Source organism: Ornithorhynchus anatinus, chromosome 2 (genome assembly GCF_004115215.2).
Source record: "Ornithorhynchus anatinus isolate Pmale09 chromosome 2, mOrnAna1.pri.v4, whole genome shotgun sequence".
Classification (NCBI taxonomy): Eukaryota; Metazoa; Chordata; class Mammalia; order Monotremata; family Ornithorhynchidae; genus Ornithorhynchus; species Ornithorhynchus anatinus.
Window position 1 is genome coordinate 80,431,168 of NC_041729.1, and position 22,325 is coordinate 80,453,492.

The 22,325-nt window shown below is 40.3% G+C and overlaps 1 protein-coding gene across 5 annotated transcripts in view; it reads right to left on the reverse strand.

Annotated features, from left to right (window-relative positions):
- ADGB (androglobin) overlaps positions 1-22,325 on the reverse strand; it is a 178,074-nt gene that overhangs the window by 140,450 nt on the left and 15,299 nt on the right. For all 5 annotated transcript variants that reach the window (XM_029058720.2, XM_039911155.1, XM_039911153.1 and 2 more), the window contains exons 2-5: positions 14,697-14,856; positions 11,966-12,055; positions 4,928-4,999; positions 380-589 (exon numbers count right to left, since the gene is read on the reverse strand). In XM_029058720.2, coding sequence (XP_028914553.1) covers positions 380-589; positions 4,928-4,999; positions 11,966-12,055; positions 14,697-14,856 — 532 coding nt within the window. The remainder of the gene's footprint in view (positions 1-379; positions 590-4,927; positions 5,000-11,965; positions 12,056-14,696; positions 14,857-22,325) is intronic.

Sequence of the window (22,325 nt, forward strand, 5' to 3'; positions counted from 1 at the left end):
CTGTCTATTCTAATAACCAAACATCATCCTTGCAGCAATATGGAAAATTCCTGATGGTGGCCAGGAATTTCTGACCGGCCAACATCCATCTCATGATAAGCAGTGTTAAGGGGAAGGAAAGAATCAACCTGGGGAATTTCGGTGAGAAGAAGCAAGGAAGCTAGGGAGAGACCCAGCAGTAGGAAATTAGAGATCAGTAAAACTGAGCTCCCCAGGGCCAAATTTCTCATTACTTCTCCTCAGGCTCACCACAACTGACTATCTCTGGTTTCCTCTCCACCAGCCTAGCTGCTGCCTCTACCGTGGGTCCTGGTATACCACTGTTCCACCATTCAATCCTTAGACTAAAATGAATTTTTGTGAGTGCTGGTAAACTTACCATCCAGTAAAGTTTCACCACGTATTTTCCATAAGCATTGAAAAGAGGCATGTGTCCCTTCACTGCCTTGCACAGAGCATATATGTGTTCCCAGGGCTTCCAGAAGAGAGGAGGTAGATCTGCTCCATTGCCTTTAAATTCACTATTTAAAATATTTCCATTGTAAATTTTCCACACTGCACAGAGTTCACTTATAATCCATCTCATCAGCTAAAGGCAAAGACAGTGTTACATGGTTAGCTCCCCAATGGACCGAAAGATAAAACCATTAGGACTTAGGAAAATCTGCAGCAAAATCTTGATATAGCTTCTATATACTTGCTATACAGTTTTATACATGAAAATATTAAGAAATTTACTGACATGCTCAGGTGAATCTTTTCTTTTAGTTTTTTTGACACATTATAATTATTATTATTAATCCCTCCAAAATGCAGAATCCAGATACTGCATGATCCTGTTAGTATAAACTGTAATAGGTCATTAGAATATTCTTTTAAATCAACTTTAGTGACAAAGACAAAGAATAATATGAGTTGCTCTGGATGACTGAGGTTTGATATAGGGATCAGTCCTTGGGTTAACTGCATTAATAATTTAAAGGATTAGAGAAACAGCATGGTTTAGTGGATTGAGCATGGGTCTAAAAGTCAGAAGGATCTGGGTTCTAATTCTAGCTCTGCCACATGTCTGCTGTGTGACTTTGGGCAAATCACTTCACTTATCTGGGCTTCAGTTACCTAATCTTTAAAATGGTGATTAAGATTTTGAGCCCTATATGGGACAGGACCTATGTGCAACCTGATTTCCCTGTACCACCCCAGTACTCAGAACAGTGCCTGGCACACAGAACTTAACAAATACCATTATTATTATTATTATTATTATTAAAGGATATTCTGGGTATGGGGGATATGCTCATCAGATACTAAAGTGGATAGTGTTAATATTTTGAAATGCAAGAAAAAGATTAGGTCATGTCAATAAAATGGCCCTTCACAAGCAATGAAAATCAATAGGAAAATATGCAAGGTAGTTCACTTGAAAAATGAGCACAGATATAGGTTGCAAAAAGTACAACAGAAAAATAGGCTGGGGGTTATTTTGATGACAGATTGAATACAAGTCAACAATGCGATATATGAATAAATAAAGCTAACTTGGTTCTAGAAGGTATTATCAGGATTATGGCAGGCAGGAGCCAAGTAATCCTTCTACCCAATGCTTCACTGGTTTGACTTTTATAAACTTCTGTGCCCCAATGTGATGAATGTACTTTTAAAAGGATATGTAAAAGCTAGAGGTGGTCCAGAGAAGAGTAATATGGAAAAATCAGTGCTCCAAAGAATGGGTGCATATAGTGGGATTGTTTAGTTTGAAGAGAAAAATGTTGTTATTCAGTAATTGCTTTTGGGCTGATTGAATAGAATAGTGACCAGTTTTTGCCTGTGTCCAAAACTCCGAAGAGCAAATGATGTAAGGTAAGCAAAGGAGATTTTTGTAGGACTAAAGGAGAGTTGATGACTACCAAGGAGAAAAGACAGTGTGGCAGGCTATGAAGGGAAGGAAGACATGGAGTCTCTTTATCCAGAGATATTAAAAAAAAAGATTGGTATCATATGGGTTTTGTCATTCACTTCCCTGGAGGTGGTGAATTTTCAAGAGTCTTACTCCTCTACAGGTCTATGTTAAATGAAAGCTGAATTACTTTGCTAGAGATTGGCAGTAGACAAGGGTTCAGGCCTGGAAGTAGTGGGCCCTGGTTCTAATCTTGGCTCTGCCACTTGTCTGCTGTGTGAACTTGGGCAAGTCATTGGAATTCTCTGTGCCTCAATTTTCTACTCTCTAAAATGGCAGTTGAATGGGAGCCCCATGTGGGACAGGGACTGTGTCTAACCTGATTAATCTGTTTCTATCCCAGTACAAAGAAGAATGCTTGAAACAAAAAATACAGTGACAATACCAGTTCTCCCTACTACTTAAGATTATGAGCCTCCTGTGGGCCCCAGGGACAGGGATTGGGTCCGATCTGATGACCTTTTATCTACCCCAGTGTTTAGTCCAGTGCTTTGTTATGTAGTAAGCACCGAACAAATATTAGTTTACCTTCCCTTTTAGCATTTCCTTCATAAGGTCTCTATAGGAGAAGTTTGACACTTCATTTTCAAGAAGCAGCGTGGCTCAGTGGAAAGAGCCCAGGCTTGGGAGTCAGAGGTCATGGGTTCTAATCTCAGCTCCGCCACCTGTCAGCTGTGTGACTGTGGGCAAGTCACTTAACTTCTCTGGTCCCCAGTTTCCTCATCTGTAAAACTGGGATGAAGACTGTGAGCCTCACGAGGGACAAGCTGATTATCCTGTATCTACCCCAGCGCTTAGAACAGTGGTCTGCACATAGTAAGCACTTAACAAATACCATTATTATTATTTTTCAGCCATCTCCTTCCAAGGGTGAAAATGTTAGGTAGCTGAGAGATATTTTAGCTGTTGCCTGCCATTTGGAAGCAGCATGGCTTAGTGGAAAGAGCACGGTCTAGGGAGTCAGAGGACGTGGGTTATAATCCTACCTCAGCCACTTGTCTGTTGTGTGGCCTTGGGCAAGTCACTTAACTTCTCTATGCCTTAGTCACCTTATCTGTAAAATGAGGATTCAAAGTGTGAGCCCCACGTGGGGCAACTTGATTACCCTGTATCTACCCCAGCGCTTACAACAGTGCTAGACACATAGTAAGCACTTAACAAGTACCACAATTATTATTATTTAGTTCAGTGGGATCCCAATATGCCAAATGGACCAAAAGTGGTCTAAAAGACTAAATGCACCAGAGATGTTAACTGTGCATCATAATAACAAAGTCTCGGGCAATGCTGCATCCCAGCTGAAAACTGGTAGACACTTTTGGAGACAGATCAGAAAGGTATACTGCAGTCAGAGAAGCAAGCTTTTGGGGGCAGAAGCTCCTAAAGGATCATGAGACAGTGAGGCATCAGTGGGGCTGAAAAAACATAAACCTGACAACACTGCAAAGGCTAGACTTTGGAAATGCATTGAGGTCAGGACTGTGGTTTCCATGTTTACCTTTTCATTCACATGTTCATCCATACATAAATTTGACCATCAGTGACATCTTCAAGGACAAGGACAACTCTGTATATGGACAGGAACCTCAAATCTTCATTTTGAGCATGGGGGCAAATTGGGGTGGAGCTGTAAGGGGGTGGGACATTGAAGATGGGGCTTTGAGTGGAAAAGAAAGAAGAAATGGAGGGGAGGAGTTGATGAAAGGGAAGGAAAGACAAGAAGGAAAGCAGCATGGTCTAGTGGTTAGAGCAAGGACCTAGGAGTCAGAAGAACCTGGGTTCTAATCTTGCTGTGTGACCTTGGGCAAGTCACTTTAGCTTCTCTAGGTTTTAGTTATGTCACCTGTAAAATGGGGATTCCATACCTTAGATTGGAAGCCCCATGTGGACAGGGATTGTGTCCAAACTGATTAACTTGTATCTCCCTCAGTGCTTAGTATGGTGACTTACACATAGTAAGCACCTAACAAATACAATAAAAAAAGACAAAGAGAGTGAAGAAGAACTAAAAAGGACTAGAGGAAGAACCCTTTCCTCCCACTTCATCGCCTCCCCTCTGGTCCTCACTGGGCACCAGATGTGATCACCTCCCCTTGTCCTTGCCCAGAAGCCATCAACCCGCTTGCCTAACAGTTGCCTAACTGCACAGTCCATGGGTGCTTCCAAGCCTGGTCGTCATGGCAGAATCACCACTGTCATCTCCACTCACAGCCCTGAGATCGAAGCCTTCTGTCCTCTCCCTTCAAAGACTCTAGCTGGCAGGGACCTGAGGGAATGATGCCACATTGGCATCTCTTATTCTTTTACAAATCCAAGGGCAGGGTGGGCTGCTTATGCTACACTTTCTACCTGAAAAGCTGTGCTGGAAAAACCCTCTGATCCCACGTCTCCTCAACTGCCATGGAGTGGGTGCCTGTAAATTATATGTATATCACTGATTTATCTGATGGGCCACATATAATAATTATAATTATAATTACTATATATATATATATATATATATATAATAATGGTATTTGCTAAAAGCTTAACTATGTGCCAGACACTGTACTAAGCACTAGGGTGGATACAAGCAGATCGGATTGGACACAGTCCCTGTCCCATGTGGGGCTCACAATCTCAATCCCCATTTTACAGATGAGGGAACTGAGGCATAGAGAAGTGAAGTAACTTGCCCAAGGTCACAGAGCAGACAAGTGGAAGAGCTGGGATTAGAATCTATGACCCTCTGACTCCCAGGCCCATGCTCCAGCCACTACGCCATGCTGCTCCTATATACATATATATACCATAATTATTATATATGGCCCATCAGATAAGTGATATTTACTGAGCACTTACTGTGAGCAGAGCACTATATTAAGCATTTAGGCAAGTACAATAAAACAGAGTTGGCATACATGCCCACATGAAGTTTCCAGTTTCCAGAAAGTCACCCGAAATGAGCTGGCTCATATTTTCTTGACTTACCTCACTGCAGATTAAATGCTCATTTGCTGAAAACAGGTTGAATCTATTTTCATTTTTCACTACTACAGGAACCTGAAAGGAAAAAAAATGAAAGGTGTGAGTGCTGTTGTATGTTTGATGTAATATTGATTTTATTAGCATATGATCTGTAAAGGCTTTGATTTGGTTAATAAACAATATACAAATGAGTATAGCATGAATTCTGTTTATAGCCCATCAGACTAGCAAATCACCAAGCCCCTTCCATAGTCCCTAAGAGGGAAGATCCTTTTCAAAACATCAAATCAATCAGTAGTATTTATTAATCACCTACAGTGTGTAGAGCGCTGCACTGAGTTCTTGGGAAAGTACAACAGAGTAAGCAGAAGGCTATCGCCCTTCAAGGAGATTACCATAGGCTATTTGAAATATAAATGACCCATTTTTTAGTGGATTTAACATCTCATAGCTAGAAAATCACACTTAGGTGTCAAATGTAAACTGATTACACGGTCACAATTTATTTCTTAGTGCTCCTTTGATCCTCATTAAAAAAATATTGTGTAACTGTAAATAGCCAGTGACAAAATAGTCTTAGAATTAAAATCTACTGAGCAGGATAATCATTTCACCTTCTTAAGTGAACACTGCTTGGAACTGTAAACTTCTCTGTAAAAACTGTTCACACTGTCCAAAATATCAAATCTTTAATTTTGTCACAATAATAATGATAGTATTTGTTAAGCGCTTCCTATGTGCCAAGCACTGTTCTAAGTGCTGATCTGATGATCACACACATAGAATGAGAGTATTAGAGATTAGTATAATTTGAGCAGTTCTTACAAAGCTCTAAGCAATGTTTTCTTAAGAAGATGGCATATTTACCATACTCAAGATATATTACTCCTGACACTATGAATGGTAAATTTGTTTAGAGTGTATGAGAAGCAGCGTGGCTCAGTGGAAAGAGCACGGGCTTTGGAGTCAGAGGTCATGGGTTCGAATCCCGGCTCGGCCACTTGTCCGCTGGGTGACTTTGGGCAAGTCACTTAACTTCTCAGTGCCTCAGTTACCTCATCTGTAAAATGGGGATTAAGACTGTGAGCCCACGTGGGACAACCTGATTCCCCTGTGTCTACCCCAGAGCTTAGAACAGTGCTCGGCCCATAGTAAGCACTTAACAAATGCCAACATTATTAATTTGAACAGCTGTGCACCTTGAAAAATATCAGTAAAAGGAATTATTGAAATTGCAGGGAGTTGGTATGGGGCAGACATAATATGTGACTGAGGGCCAGCGGAGGAGGGTGAGGAGGGCAGGGGTTTTGGGGGCGTGTGTGCTCGTAATAGTGAGAGAGTATAGGAATGCTTCTGACTAGGTAGGAGGCCTGGGTATTTTCCCGAATGAGTGGGGGATGGGGATGGAGTGTGTAAGGCAATGATATATGTATCCGTCTCCATCTATCTATTTCTCTACTTCTCTCCATATGTCTTTCACGCTTGCACATAGCCAACAGCTTTCTTCTCATTTTTCTTTCTTTGAAAATGGACATTTAACCAGGAAAGTAATGATGTAGGTGAATAGTGAAGAGTGATGATTTTGTTTCCTCTGGATTTCTCTCTCTAGGATGCTAGGATGGGCTGGTTAAAAGCATTGTTCATTGTCTGGCTGTTATTTAGTGTCCTTCGTAAAACTACAGGAATAAAGTAGCTTTCGAGGTCCAAGGAAGATAATGAACAGCTTTCTCCAATAAGAAGTAGGCTGTTGATGAACACTTCAATCCATTATGCAGCCTTTAGCACTTTCAAAATGGAGAATAGCATGTCTTAATAGAAAGAGCATGGGACTGGGAGTCCATGGACCTGAATTTTAATCCTGAGTTCACCATTGGCTTGCTGCGTGAACTTGGGCAAGTCACTTAATTTCTCTCTGCCTCAATTTTGTCATCTTTAGACTGGAGATCCAACCCCTGTTCTGTTTCCCTCCCCGTTATTCAATAGTATTTATTGAGCTCTTACTATATGCAGAGCACTGTACTAAGCACTTGGAATGTACAATTCGGCAACAGATACGGACTATCTCTGCCCAATGATGGGCACACAGTCTAATCGGGGGAGACAGACAGCAGAGTAAAACAGAACGAAATAAATAAATAATAATAATGTTGGTATTTGTTAAGCACTTATTATGTGCCGAGCACTGTTCTAAGCGCTGGGGTAGATACAGGGTAATCAGGTTGTCCCATGTGAGGCTCACAGTTAATCCCCATTTTACATATGAGGTAACTGAGGCACAGAGAAGTGAAGTGACTTGCCCACAGTCACACAGCTGACAAGTGGCAGAGCCGGAATTCGAACTCATGACCTCTGACTCTCAAGCCCCTGCTCTTTCCACTGAGCCACGCTGCTTCTCTAATAAAAACAAGACAACATTATCACAATAAATAGAATTAAGGACATGTATAGCTCATTAACAAAATAAATAGCGTAATAAAAAATATATACAAATGAGCACAGTGCTGAGGGGAGGGGAAAAGGTAGGGGAAGGAGCAGAGGGAAAGGGGGCAGTACTGAGGGGAAGGGGGAGGAGCAGAGAGGGAGCAGAGGGAGCAGAGGGAAAAGGGGAAGCTCAGTCTGGGAAGGCCTCTTGGAGGAGGTGAGCTCTCAGTAGGGCTTTGAAGAGCGGAAGAGAGTTAGTTTGGCGGAGGTGAGGCTGGAGGGCATTCCAGGACAGCGGGAGAACGTGGGCCAGAGGTCGACGGCGGGATAGGCGTTAACGAGGGATAGTGAGGAGGTAAGCGGCAGAGGAGCAGAGTGTACGGGGTGGGCAGTAGAAAGAGAGAAGGGAGGTGAGGTAGGAGGGGGCAACGTGATGGAGAGCCTTGAAGCCAAGAGTGAGGAGTTTATGTATCATGCGGAGGTTGATAGGCAACCACTGGAGGTTTTTAAGGAGGGGAGTGACATGCCCAGAACGTTTCTGTAGGAAGATGATCCGGGCAGCGGAATGAAGAATAGACTGGAGTGGGGAGAGACAGGAGGAAGGGAGATCAGATAGAAGGCTGACACAAAAATCCAGCTGGGATATTATGAGAGCTTGTACCAGCATGATAGCCGTTTGGTCGGAGAGGAATGGACAGATCTTGGCGATATTGTCAAGTTGAGATCAGCAGGCGTTGGTGACGAATTGGATGTGTGGGGTCAATAAGAGAGCTGAGTCAAGGATGACATCAAGGCTCCGGGCTTGAGAGATGGGAAGGATGGTCGTGCCATCCACAGTGACAGGGAAGTCAGGAAGAGGACAGGGTTTGGGAGGGAAGATAAAGAGCTCAGTTTTGGACACACTGAGTTTTAGGTGACGGGCAGACATCCACATGGAGACGTCCTGGAGGCAGGAGGAGATACGAGCCTGAAGGGAGAAGGAGAGAACAGCGGAGGAGATGTAGATTTGTGTGTCATCTGCATAGAGATGATGGTTGAAGCCGTGGGAGCGAAAGAGTTCACCAAAGGAGTGAGTACAGACGGAGAACAGAAGAGGGCCAAGAATTGACCCTTGAGGAACCCCTACAGTTAGTGGATGGGAGGGGGAGGAAGAGCCTGCGAAGGAGACCGAGCAAGAACGGCCAGAAAGATAAGAGAACCAGGAGAGGACGAAGTCCATGAAGCCAAGGTGAGATTAGGTTTGGAGGAGAAGGGGATGGCTGACAGTGTCAAAGGCTACTGAGAAGTCGAATAGGATTAGGATAGAGTAGGAGCCATTGGATTTGGCAAGAAGGAGGTCATAGGTGACCTTTGAGAGAGTAGTCTCGATAGACTGGAGGGGACGGAAGCCAGAGTGGAGGGGATCCAGGAGAGAGTTGGAGTTGAGGAATTTGAGGCAGCGAGTGTAGACGACCCGTTCCAGGCATTTGGAAAGGAAGGGTAGGAGGGATATAGGGTGATAACTGGAAGGGGAAGTGGGGTCAAGAGAGGGTTTTTTTAGGATGGGGAGACATGGGCATGTTTGAAGACAGAGGGGAAGAAGCCATTGGAGAGTGAGTGGTTAAAGATAGAAGTTAAGGAGGGGAGGAGGGAAGGGGTGACAGTCACCATGTAGGACAGTGACTGTGTCTGACCTGATGATCTTTTATCTTCCCCAGCACTTGGTACAATGCTTGGCGCATCATAAGCACTTAAGAAAGACCACAACTATTATTGGATGTAAGCAACATCCTTGTGCAAGGTGCTGTACCACCAATTTTATTCCAATAATGCACAAAACGAGTTAGGACTGGGCCACAAATGATGGGCCAGGGTGGCAAGCAGCAATTCTACATTAAATAGAAAGGGTCACAGACAAATCTGGATAAAAGGAGTTTAACTGCATTCTATAATAAGTTACACAAATTTTGCATACACCTATCCCTGTGTAGAAATTTAGATTTATACAGAGGAGATAAATGTTCCATATTTGAACTGGAACATTATGCCCAGTTTGTAGGCAGCTCACCCTTGCATACCCCTAACAATAATAATAATATTCGTGGCATTTGTTAAGCACTGTGTTAAGGGCTGGGGTAGATACAATACAGTCAGATCTGACACATTTCCTGTCCCACATAAGGCTCACAGCTTAAGGGGAAGGAACTGCCAACAGGTATTTAATCCCCATTTTACAGATGAGGAAATCAAGGCACACAGAAATTAACTGATTTTCCCAAGGTCCCATTAAACCAAAGCATCATGATTTAAAAAGTGAAGTCCTTCACAATTTCTCAATTCTATATAACATTTTGTTAATGAACTAGTCTTTTGGTTGCAAATTCATTCATCCATTCATATTTATTGAGTGCTGTGTGCAGAGCACTGTACTAAGCTCTTGGAATGTACAATTCAGCAATGCCATCCTCAGGTGAAATGCTTCCAACTCTACCTTTCAAACTCTGCTTTTCCATGAGGGCTTTGGCACTGAAGCCTTTACTTTTCTATTTAAATTGCACTGAATACTGTTTATAATAATTTTCTAATAAAAATGGCTGGCAGGACAGGGATGGGTGAAGACAAAGAAAGCACAGATTGAAAGGTTACCTTCTGCACAAGGTAAAAGAAACGTGTCACCTATCACTTTGGACAGACTTTTTGCATGAAACTGAAACCCAGGAAGACAGTGATCCATCTGTGATTCCCAGAAGATATATATATGGCGGGGGGGGGGGGGGGGGAAGAGAGAGAGAGAGAGAGAGAGAGAGAGAGACTCAGTGGAAAGAACATGGGCTTGGGAGTCAGAGGTCATGGGTTCTAATCCCAGCTCCGGCACTTGTGAGCTATGTGACTTTGGGCAAGCCACTTAACTTCTCTGCACCTCAGTTACCTCATGTGTAAAATGGGGATTAAGAAGGTGAGCCCCACGCGGGACAACCTGATTACCTTCTATCTCCCCCAGAGCTTAGAGCAGTGCTTGGCACATAGTAAGTGCTTAACAAACTCCATCATTATCATCATCACATATACATAGAGAGTAAGGAATTGAACCCAGAATGACTGACTGTTAAAATAATTCCTTTTTTAAAAAATTTTTGAATTGGGACTTCCTCCCTTTTTTCATCAAGAGGGTTCCTGTACTTTGGATGCTGAAACGTAGAAGAACAATTTTAAAAATTTTTATGGTATTTATTAAGAACTTACTATGTGCCATGCACTGTTCTAAGCACTGGGGTAGAGACAAGGTAATCAGGTTGAGCACAGTCCCTGTCCCATGTAGGGCTCATAGTCTTAATTCCCATTTTACAGATGAGGTAACTGAGGCACAGAGAAGTGAAGCAACTCATCCAAAGTCACACAAGCAGACAAGTGGCAAAACTGGGACTAAAACCTAGATACTTCTGACTCCCAAGCCCAAGCTCTATCCACTAGACCACGCTGCTTCTCAATTTTTCCTCACAGTTTTATGACATCATGCCAATGCTTAGAGATTCCTCCCTCTTACAAGAAAATGACCACTTACAACACTTAACCAAAGATTCCAGTGAGTTCCAGGGAAATTAATACCAAGCCATGCCCTGGTTTGTGAGTGAGTGGTCCAACACAGGAAGATTGTGCTCAGGTGGGACATGGACTGTGTCCGACCTGATTATCTTGTATTAACCCTAGCCATTAATACAATGCCCAGCACATAGTAAGCACTTAAAAATTACAACTAAAATAATTACTGTGTGCCAAGCACTGGGGTAAATATAATATACAGATCCAACTCAGCCTCTGTCCTACATGGAGCTCACAGTCTGAAGTGGGGAAGAACAGATATTGAAGCCCCATTTTCCATATGAGGAAACTGAGGTACAGAGAAGATAAATGATTTGTCCAAAGTCTAACAGTAGGCAAGAGGAAGAGCCAGGATTAGAGGTTGCGTCTTTTTACTGGCCTTCATTCTACCTGCTACTACTACTAGGAAATTTGTGGGAGACAACTTCCTTCCCCTCCATCTTTGCCTCATTAGGGTCTGCCATAGATCTAGTGGATACTTCAGTGGACTAATAATTAAGAGAAATAGCATCAGCAATAACATTTAATCTCAGTAGCCTATCCTGTTTATGTTTCCTGTGTAATATAGGGTGAATAACAGAAGATTTTTGTGGGAAAGTCGATGCTGCTGACACAATAGATTTAATTACTAAATGCTTTTTAAAAATACAGAAAGCCCTTCATATTCACTGTTAACCTCTTCAGTAGGAACATATGAGAGTATTAAAATGGATAAATCCTGATGAAACAATCCTTAAAATGACCTTGAAGCTTAAAGTTCTGCAACAACAATAAACGGTGCTGTCAGACAATACAACTCCTTTGGCTTGGCAGGCTCCAAAAATATCACGGTAAATAAAAATGCATTGTATAAACATATGAACAGTTTCTTAGTCCTCATGGGAGTTAAAAGAAAGATAGGTAAACTATAGAGGCAAGTATAGACTGGCCTATATATGCTATGTAAATTTGTCAGTCAATAAAATTATAGCCATTTGCAGTTCTCATTTTTACAACATAAATGACCTATAATTACATTTAACATGAAAAAAATGTTCTTACCTTAGTTAAGAATTCTTGTGGACGTTTCCATGAAAACACCTTTAGTGATGGTGGTAATTCAATTTTCCCTTCAGGGTCATCAAAAAAATGCTACACAAAATGTACATGCAGAAAAATGAAACACCAATCATTTTATGAAAATGTCAAAAAGTTCTTGTTGACCAAGCTTTTTCATGCTTGGAAAACAGTGGAGTATAATACAGTACAAGAAAATATTTCCTCAGGTTTAAAATTGTTATTAAATGTAGATAAGTGTTTTGAAAACAAAATGGAACTATTTAACATCTCTGTCTGTGTTTCTTCAACATAGTTCTAAAGAGACAGGTGGACATTTGTTTTATAAAGTGGCAGTGATGGAACTAACTCAGGAAAATCAAGATAAGATTTTTATTCTCACTTGCATAGCTTAAAAGTGCAAGTTGCAACCTATCATTATTTTGGATGGCTCTTTTGCAAGGAAGAAACTATAGCCTGCTTTTTTTAAACTTGTGAAAATACAATGTTACGGATCATAAAACTTCCTTTTGAAATTCAAAACCTAAGTAAACTCAATATGAGTCATAAAACACAGAAATCTACTAGCTAATGTTTAAAGAACAAGATTTTTAAAATAGAGTAATAACCTTTTAAAATAGCAATATCTGGGAAATGGTGCTACTTCTTACCATTATTTACACATATCAGATACTGAAGGTAATTAGGGTAAAATGAATGCCTTTACTCTGTTTCTCTTTATCCAAAATATTTTCCATTCCATAATTTTCGTGGATATCCCACTCTATTAGATTTTAAACCAACCTTGAAAATAAGTATTTTTTGAGCTCACTGGACAAATGTACTTCCTTACTGCTTTGTCAGCTTCATGTCCTCCATTTCTCCTCATGCTGAGTGCTGCATGAAAGAACTACAATCTCAAAGACTTAGGAGAAACAAAGGAACACTAGGAAATATACGTATTTTCCCCAAATAAAAATCACAGAAATTTATCTTAGGGACATAAGATTTTGGAAATGTATCTGCTTATATATTTAAATTACATAGTACACTGTTCACAACTGCTTTATGAAGCAGTCATTTCTCCGTCATATTGGAAAATATTTTCTGTGAAAGTTACAGCATACCAGGAAGCTCTCTTCAATGACCCATAGCAAAGATGTATTTCCCAACCACCATATTTTGAAGTTGATTCATACTAGATTGGACAGAGGATATAATTTGAGATATTTAATCGCATATGTGTAAAATTAATGGGATTTAAAATTGCACATATTTAGTCAAAGAATGAAAGAGATGGAGAGGCATTTGTTTAAAATGAAAAATAGATAAAATAGCTGACATGCAAGGTTCCCTCACAGACTGAATAAAGGAAATATAAAGAGTGCAAAATCTTAAGAAGTAGAGCATTGCTAGTCTAATGTTTATTCATTCCTGTTCATCATTGATATAGTAACTTCTATTTTTACAAAATTCCAGTACCTATAATTATGCATATATAGACTTAATGATACTTTAAAAGAGGAAAAGCTGTTCTTTGATTTATTCATGTCATCTTCAAATACAAAAGACAATTATACATATGTATATATATATATCTTTTATGAAAATCATGTCCATAACCTCTCACTTATATTGATTATATCACTTAACCTCAAGACTTATTTTCTAAAAACCTTTGTCTTCAAAGGCAAAGAAAAATACAGACTTGAGGCTGTTGCCTACATAATTCAGATCAAAGATGAAGGATGAAGATGAGAGGTTTAAAATCTTAATTCTCTAGTTTATCTGTCCAAATATCAAATTTCCAGATAATTGCTCATTTCTCCACTTTGCTGGTGTCGACATAGTCTTCAGAGGTCCGCCTAATTTAAATAGGTTGAAATGGTGATATCCTTCGTGAGAAGGATTTAGCCAACTCCACTTGAAATAAAATTAAGTAAAGCAAGGTGGTATAATTGAAATTTAACCACAAATGCTTTCCTGTGATATGCTAAATACTTGATATGTGTCATGCACTATACTAAGCGATTGGGTAGATGGAAGCTAATCAAGTTGGACACAGTCCCTATCCCACATGGAACTCACTTGATCTTGATCTTCGTTTTATAGAAGAGGTAAATGGCTCAGAGAATAGTTAAGTGACTTGCTCAAGGTCACACTGAGGACAAGTGGCAGAGCCAGGATTAGAGCCCTGGTTCTTCTGACTTCCAGGCCTGTGTTCTATCCACTAAGCCATGCTGCTTCTCTTTTTAGTACAATGGAAATAAAAAATACTGGAAGCAGATGAGTTAACTTTACTATTTTTTTAAAAAGAACAAGACAATCTATTATATTCCATCACTTTTCAGAATTTATCAAATTATGACCTCACTGCAACATCACTGGTGTTACAAAATTTAGCATACTATTTCAAAATACCCTATCAAAATAGAATCATTAATCATAGACCTATGAAAATATTTTTGGGGGGGGAATCTGTTCAAATTGTTAAAACAATTTTGGACCATAAACTGCTTATTGAGAATGCTTCCCTGCTGTATTTTAAATTAGAGCTCTATATTCATACTTGATTTTAGAAGTTTTTCCTTCAAGTAGGAAAAAAAATCTGAAATACAGCTAATAGTGTTTTTATCTACTGTAAAAATAAAATTAAAATTAAATAAGACAAATACAAAACCATTAAATACATATAAAAGAAAAAAATGAATACATAATAAGCACTCATTCAACTTACTATAATAGGGCTTTTACCAGCTTTTTCTTTCTCTTTTATTCCTTTTCCTCCATCCCACTTTTCTGCATTTATATCTGCTTCATTCCATTCTGGCCAAATTGGAAATTTCCCTTTCCTTGATTCACCTAGACCACCTTGTATATTTCCCATGGAGAAAGTTCTAAAAAAATAAAAAGTGAAATATCAGGGATTAAAATAACCTCAAAAATGTTAAAGGAACTGAAATATTTAGGGTTCAGCCTTTGAATACACGATTTTAATGATGGCTGTGCCAAGCCCTTTACTAAGCACTGAGTTAATACAAGATAACGAGATCAGAATCGGTCCTTGTTACGTTCAGAGCTCATTCAATAATATTTATTGCACGCTTACTATGTGCAGAGCACTGTACTAAGTGCTTGGAATGTACAATTTGGCAACAGATAAAGACAATCCCTGCCCAGTGACGGGCTCACAGTCTAAACGACAGTCTGTGCTCCTGATATAGTAGAAAAACATTATATTAGAGGAATGTACTCAGAAAAATTCCAAGTCTCCTTACAATGAGTTTGGCTGAAAGCAAATAATAAAAACCTCAGTATTTCTTGGTCCTCTCAAAACTTCAGAAACCAAATGTAAGGTTTCTTTTGAAACTTGGGAAACTGTATTGTTCTGGAAATCATACTTATTATAGGATTCAGTTAATTAGTGTTTCATTTGATGAAATTTTACATTAAAAACATAATGATTCCCATAGGGAACAGCAGAGGGTGAGAAAAAGTAAAATTGGTTAATAATTATCTGGTGACTTTTGCTAAAGGAGCTGAAAGATTTATTTATTGATTCCTTCAAATGCTAAATAGTCCAAAATAGCATATTTTTGAGTGGAAGGCCAGTACAAGCAACAGGGCACTTTAAATCTATTGATTTGAGATTGTGATCCTGGCTCTATTTCTGATTTGCTGTATGATCTTGGAAAACTTCCATAATCTTTGGTTATTTTAATGTACACTTGAATACTATTTTTTAGTTAACATCACCTAACGTGACTGTTTTATGATATATAACAGGGAGACTGTAAAAGCCTGACTTTAAGAACGTTGTGATCTAAAAGAGGAGACAGGGTAGACTATTAGAGACTATTAGAGACTATTAGACTATTAGACTATTAGAGACTATTAGAGACTATTAGAGACTATTAGAGACTATGAGAAGCAGCATGGCTCAGCGGAAAGAGCACGGGCTTTGGAGTCAGAGGTCATGGGTTCGAATCCCGGCTCGGCCACTTGTCAGCTGTGTGACTTTGGGCAAGTCACTTAACTTCTCGGTGCCTCAGTTACCTCATCTGTAAAATGGGGATGAAGACTGTGAGCCCACGTGGGACAACCTGCTTCCCCTGTGTCTACCCCAGCGCTTAGAACAGTGCTCGGCACATAGTAAGCGCTTAACAAATACCAACTTTTTTTTTTTTATTATTACAAATGCATCTCAATACAGAAGTAGATCTGTATACCCAAGTTCACACATTCATTCAATCATATTTACTGAAAGCTTAGCATGTGCAGAGCACTGTACTAGTGCTTAATACATTTGCACAATACCGAGGGAGGCATGGCAGGCATATTCAATTTATCAGTGCTGCCCCAACAGGGATATGCATCTAATGTGGAGAGTTGAGTTTGGGGTGGGGTTTTAAATGCTGCACAAAGGGAAGTTGGCAGACCAGAAGAAAGAAAGAATGTGGGCATTGGCAGAGGTCACAACTTGATGTTCAAGAGATGAGTGAGGGTGGTAGGACCGTTGTCAGGTTTGCTTGGCTAGAATGGAACTTGGTTAGTAATGGTGCCCAGAATGGGTAGAGTCAGCTAATGGAGAACTTTGAGGAAGGACCATGGGCCTGGTTGTCTGGGGAACTGGGTTCTAATCCTGGCTGTGCCACCTGCCCATCACGTGACCTTGGGGCAAATCACTTAACTCTGTGCCTCAGTTTCCTCATCTATAAAATGGGGACAAAATACATCCCTCTTAGACTTCAAACCCTATATGGGACAAGGACTGTGTCTAGGCTGATTGTATTATATCTACCTCCACACCCAGTACAGTGCCTGATCCATAGCAAAGTGCTTAACAACTGTCAATTATTATTACAACCAAGAGATTTCTGCCAACTCACTAGTGGTTTGAAAATATTCAAATCAAGTCAATAGAGACCCAAATCTTCCTTCTCTGGAAAATCTTTCCAAACTGGGTAAATATGCTAGCCAAGTGTATTTGTAAGGTGAAGACCCTGACACATACAACCATCACAGAATCAGAAGAGTTTAACCTATAATAATATTGGTATTTATTAAACGCTTACTATGTGCAAAGCACTGTTCTAAGCACTGGGGGGATAAAAGGTGATCAGGTTGTCCCTCATGGGGCTCACAGTCTTCATTCCCATTTTACAGATGAGGTAACTGAGGCCCAGAGAAGTTAAGTGACTTGCCCAAAGTCATACAGCTAATAAGTGGTGGAGCCAGGATTAGAACCTATGACCTCTGACTCTCAAGCCCGGGCTCTTTCCACTGAACCACGCTGCTTCTCATAACCTATAAGCCTCCATAGAGCCAGGATAAGGACCCAAAATTCCAGAATCCAGGTTTGCTGCAGGGATTGAGTTTTGTTTTGTTTTTTTATATTTGTTAAGCTCTTTGTTCCAGGCACTCCACTAAACGCTGGAGTAAATACAAGACAATCATATATGAGACAGTCCCTGTCCCACAGAGGTCTCACAGTCTTGGATTCTTAGTTTTACAGATAAAGCAACTGAAGCACAGAAAAGTGAAGTGACTTGCCCAATGTCACACAGCAGACAAGTGGTAGAGGTGGGATTAGAACCCAGGTCCTTCTGACTCTTAGTTCTGCGCTCTTTCCACTAGCTCATGGTATAAGAGGAGAGGGAAAAGACATTCAATTCCTGTTTTACATACACAAAAGTCATGTTGCCTTATGGAATGCGCATGAACCTGGGAATCAGAAGCCTGGGTTCTCATCCCAGCTTCACCTGCTGTTTGATCTTGGGCAAGTCATTGAAAGTATACAAATTGATTATCTTGCATCTAACCCAGCACTCAATAAAATGCCTGGCACATATTCATTCAATCAAATTTATTGAGCGCTTACTATGTGCAGAGCACTGTACTAAGTGCTTGGAAAGTACAATTCAACAACAAATAGAGACAATTCCTAACCAACAACAGAACACTGTACTAAGGTCCTTGATGACAGGGACCATCATATTTTACTTTGTATACTATTTAAAATATGTATGTCTTCATTCAGTTCTGGTAGCCACACTACAGGAAGGCCATTCCAGTGCTGGATAAGGTTCAGAGAAAGTAAAGTAAAATGGTCGAGAAGATAGAGCAGCCTCAATATGATTAAATATAATATTATATGTAATAAAATTATTAACCTTCCTGTCTGGAAAGACAAAGCAACAGCCCTAAGTGATTCCTTAAGTGATCTAACGAGTTACTGTTCCTCCCAAAGTGTCCAACCTACTACCAAAGAACAATTTTAGGCATGAAAGACATTGGTCTCATTCCACCTTAGTCATTTAAAATAATGTCAGCCAATCAGTCAAGGTACTCTTTTCTACATTTAATCATAATCGCTTGGGATAGTACAATGTAACAGAGTTGGTAGACATGTTCTCCACCCGCAATGAGTTTACAATCTAGAGGGGAGACAGACATTAATATAAAGAAATTATGGATCGGTACATAAGTGTTATGGGGCTGAGGGAGGGGTAAGTAAAGGATGCAAATTAAAGTGCAAGAGCTACGCAAAAGGGAATGGGAGAATGGGAAATGAGGGCTTAGTCAGAGAAAGCCTCTTGAAAGAAATGTGCTTTTAATAAGGCTTCGAAGGTGGGGAGAGTGATTGTCTGTTGGATATGAAGAGGGAGGGGGTTCCAGGCAATAGACAGGGCATGGGCAAGGTGTCAGTAGTGACGTAGATAAGATAGAGGTACAGTGAGTAGTTTGGCATTAGAGGAGTGGGCTGGGATGTAGTAGAAAATCAGGGAGGGGAGGTAGGAAGGGGCAAGGTGATTGCTTTAAAACTGATGGTAAGGAGTTTCTGTTTGATGCAGTGGTGGGGAGAAAGAGGAAGCAAGAAAGAAAGCTAGGATGCTGATGTGATAATCAAGGTGGGAGAGGATACATTCTTGGATTAATGTGGTAGCAGTCTGGATGGAGAGGACAGGCCAGATTTTAGAGATGTTGTGAAGGTTGAACCAACAGGATTTTTTGACAGAGAGAATACATACATAAACTCATTCCTTAAGGTATGGGTGCTGTAGGAGCAGGAAATTATGTAAATTTCAACTCAATTCTTGAAGTCATCTCACTGGATAGGTATTCCAGGAATAAAGAACTACAACAATTAATATTTTAAATGAAAAATAATATTTGTGCATAAATGATTTGGGGTAAATACCAAGGAGGATCATAGAAAAATTAAATCAAGTTTAAACAACCAAAAAATCAACAGACTTTAATATTTCAACTCCACTAGAATAGTTATCAGAATGTGAAACAAGGACAAATTTAACTTTTTCATTTAAGAAGCCCATGAGAATGAATGATATGATTTCCATATTAATTATGGAAGATTAATTATATTTGAAAAGAGGAAACTTGGGTAATAAATCCATCATATTTCTAGTTTCTCCTCCTGAAGAAATGCTGTGCTCCTCCTGGAGTTTCAGGACTTGGGGCAAGAGGCATCATTCGTACCCAGGCCTGGGCTCCTGTGAGGGCTAGAAATGCAGCACTGGTGACGTTCATCCCTTCCTACTTCTTCCAGCATTTTCAGGGTGAAAATCTCCCTTTCATTCAGTTGTATTTATTGACGCTTACTGCGTGCAGCTCACTGAACTAAGTGCTTGGGAGAGCATACTATAACAATAAACGGACAAATTCCCTGACCACAATGAGTTTACAGTCTCCATGTCTGATCCTTTGCTAGCTCCAAACGGCAGAGCAGCTAGCAGCCACTCATGTTGTCCAGAAAGCCCACCCCAGAGCAGCAATGCCTATGTTTTACACATAAGGGTTAGATTAACTGCATACAGGTTTGGGGGATGCATTGAAAATTCAGGGAGAACATAGTTCTTGAACAACACAATTAGTCTGGACACTCTTGACTAGTGTGTTATTTCCCAACTCCTCAATAACAAGTGTAACGGGAAAAAAACCAAAAAAACCTCAAATACCTTTTTAAGGAAGTGGGCAGTGTTTTAGGATCCTCCCATTTCAGCCACAACAAACTGGTTTCAGTAGGCTTTCAAGCACTACTGACTCAAAGGATTTTGTAATTCATTTGCTTCTTGCAATCTTTTTATCATTTGGGTATTTGGTTCTTCCTTTGCTCTATTCACTTTACTTGTTAAAACAAAGCTATTCACTGAACACTGCATTTTAATTTCTGACTCACCAAAGACAATCAAAGCAGTAGTGGTATTTAATGAGCTCCCACTGGGTACGATGCAATGCACTAATCACTTAGGAAGTGGAAAACAGAAGCTAGGTGCTTTCTGCCCATAGGAGCTTACGCTGCTGTGTTAGCTTCTCCACCATGTTCCCTGCCTAATCTCTTTCCCCACTCCAGTCTTTTACTTCACCCTGCTACTCGGATCATTTTTCTAAAAATCCATTCAGTCCATGTCTCCCTACTCCTCAGGAACTTCCAGTGACTCCCTGTTCACCTCCGGATCAAGCAGGGACTCCTCATCTGTTTTAAGGTGCTCAATCATCTCACCCCCTCCTACCTTACCTCCCTGATTTCCTACTACAACCCAACCACACACTTAGCTCCTTTATCATGAGTTTACTCACTGTACCTCGATCTCATCTCTCTTGCCACCGACACCTTGCCCTCGTCTCCTTTTGGGTTGAAACTCTCCCCCAACTTCATGTGACAGACCACCATTCTCCCCACTTTTGAAGCTTCCCTAAAATCACATCTCCTCTATGATCCTTTCCCCAACTAAGCCCTCAATTCCCCTACTACCTTTCACTTCTGCCTTGCCAATGCACTTGACAGCTCACCCCATCCTATCTCACCTCACTAATCTTCTACTACAGACCAGCCTGCACACTCAGCTGCTTTGGTGTCATCTTACTCACTGTGCTCTGATCTCGTCTATCTCACCACCGACTCCTTTCCCACATCCTCCCCCTAGCCTGGAACTCCTTCCCTCTACATATAAGCCAGACCACCACCCTCTCCACTTTCAAAGAATAATTAAGGTCACATCTCCATGAGGCCTTCCCTGCTAAGCCCTCTGTTCCCCCATCTTGCTCTCCCTTCTGTGTCATCTATGCTCCTGGATTTGATATTCATTTTGATATTTGCCCCATCCTCAACCCCAGAGCACTTATGTGCATAACTTTAAATTATTTATTATAAATTACTTATTTATTCATATTAATGTCTGTCTTCCCCTTTAGACTGTAAGCTCATTATTGGCAGGGAACATATCTGCTAATTCCATTGTATTGTACTCTCCCAAGTGCTTAAAACAGAATTCTGCACATAACAAGTGCTTTATAAATGTCATTGATTGATACTTGATATTCACCCTAACCTCAGCCCCAGAGCACTTATACACATATCCATAATTTATTTTTACATCTGTCTACCCCACTAGGCTGTAAGTTCCTTGTGGGTAGGGGACATATGTACTGTACTCTCCCAAGCCCTCAAATATGACATTCTACACACAGTAAGCACTCAGTAAACATTCACTGTTTAAATTCTATCAAGGGAGATAGATCTAAAAGCATTCATAAAGTAATGAAAGTACTTGAATGTCAAATTGTATAAAATATCCAAAAAACTTATACTAATTATGCCTTAGTGCTAAGGATTGCTGGTACAATTTAGGGCGCTGGGAAGTAATGAGGGAAGGCTTCTTGGAGGAGGTAGGCTGTACCAAGGACATTCAATAAATAGGGAATGTTGTGATCTGTTGGATTTAGTGGGGAAGGTTCATTTCCCAAATGAGCTTTTTATAAGATTTTGTGTTTTCTTTCATGAAGAAAAAGTAGTACACCTATTTTGTGTAGACCACTGTACTAACTGCTTTAGAGAGTTCAATAGAAACTCGATCAACTGGCTAACTTTATTCTTTCCTGTATTGCTCCCCGATATCACAATCATACAGTTTAGCAGGATTTTTTTTCAGTTTTTAATCATTCACACTGTTGAGTACCAGTGTTTATTGAGTTACTAAGCTCTTGGGACCTAAAATAGGGTCCCTGCACTCAAATAATTTACCATCTAATGGGATGCCATCTTCACTTTTCACATTTACCCCAACTTTTGTCTTTCAAGAAAGCTTGGCAAAATTATTTAACTAAAAATCTCTACCTCAAACCGAAGTAAGTTTAGTAAATCACATTAACAGAATCAACTCATTTACTTCAAACACCACCAGACGTTAATAATTTTTATAAATGAAACACAGATTTAATATTTGAGTGCCACCTTGTCTCTCCCTCTACTCTGCAGTCGCATGACTGTCAGCCTCATTTTGTTTTCTCAGTTTTCCTGTCAGGTAAAGTAAGAACAGGCTGTTTCTGGGCTGAAATGTATGTG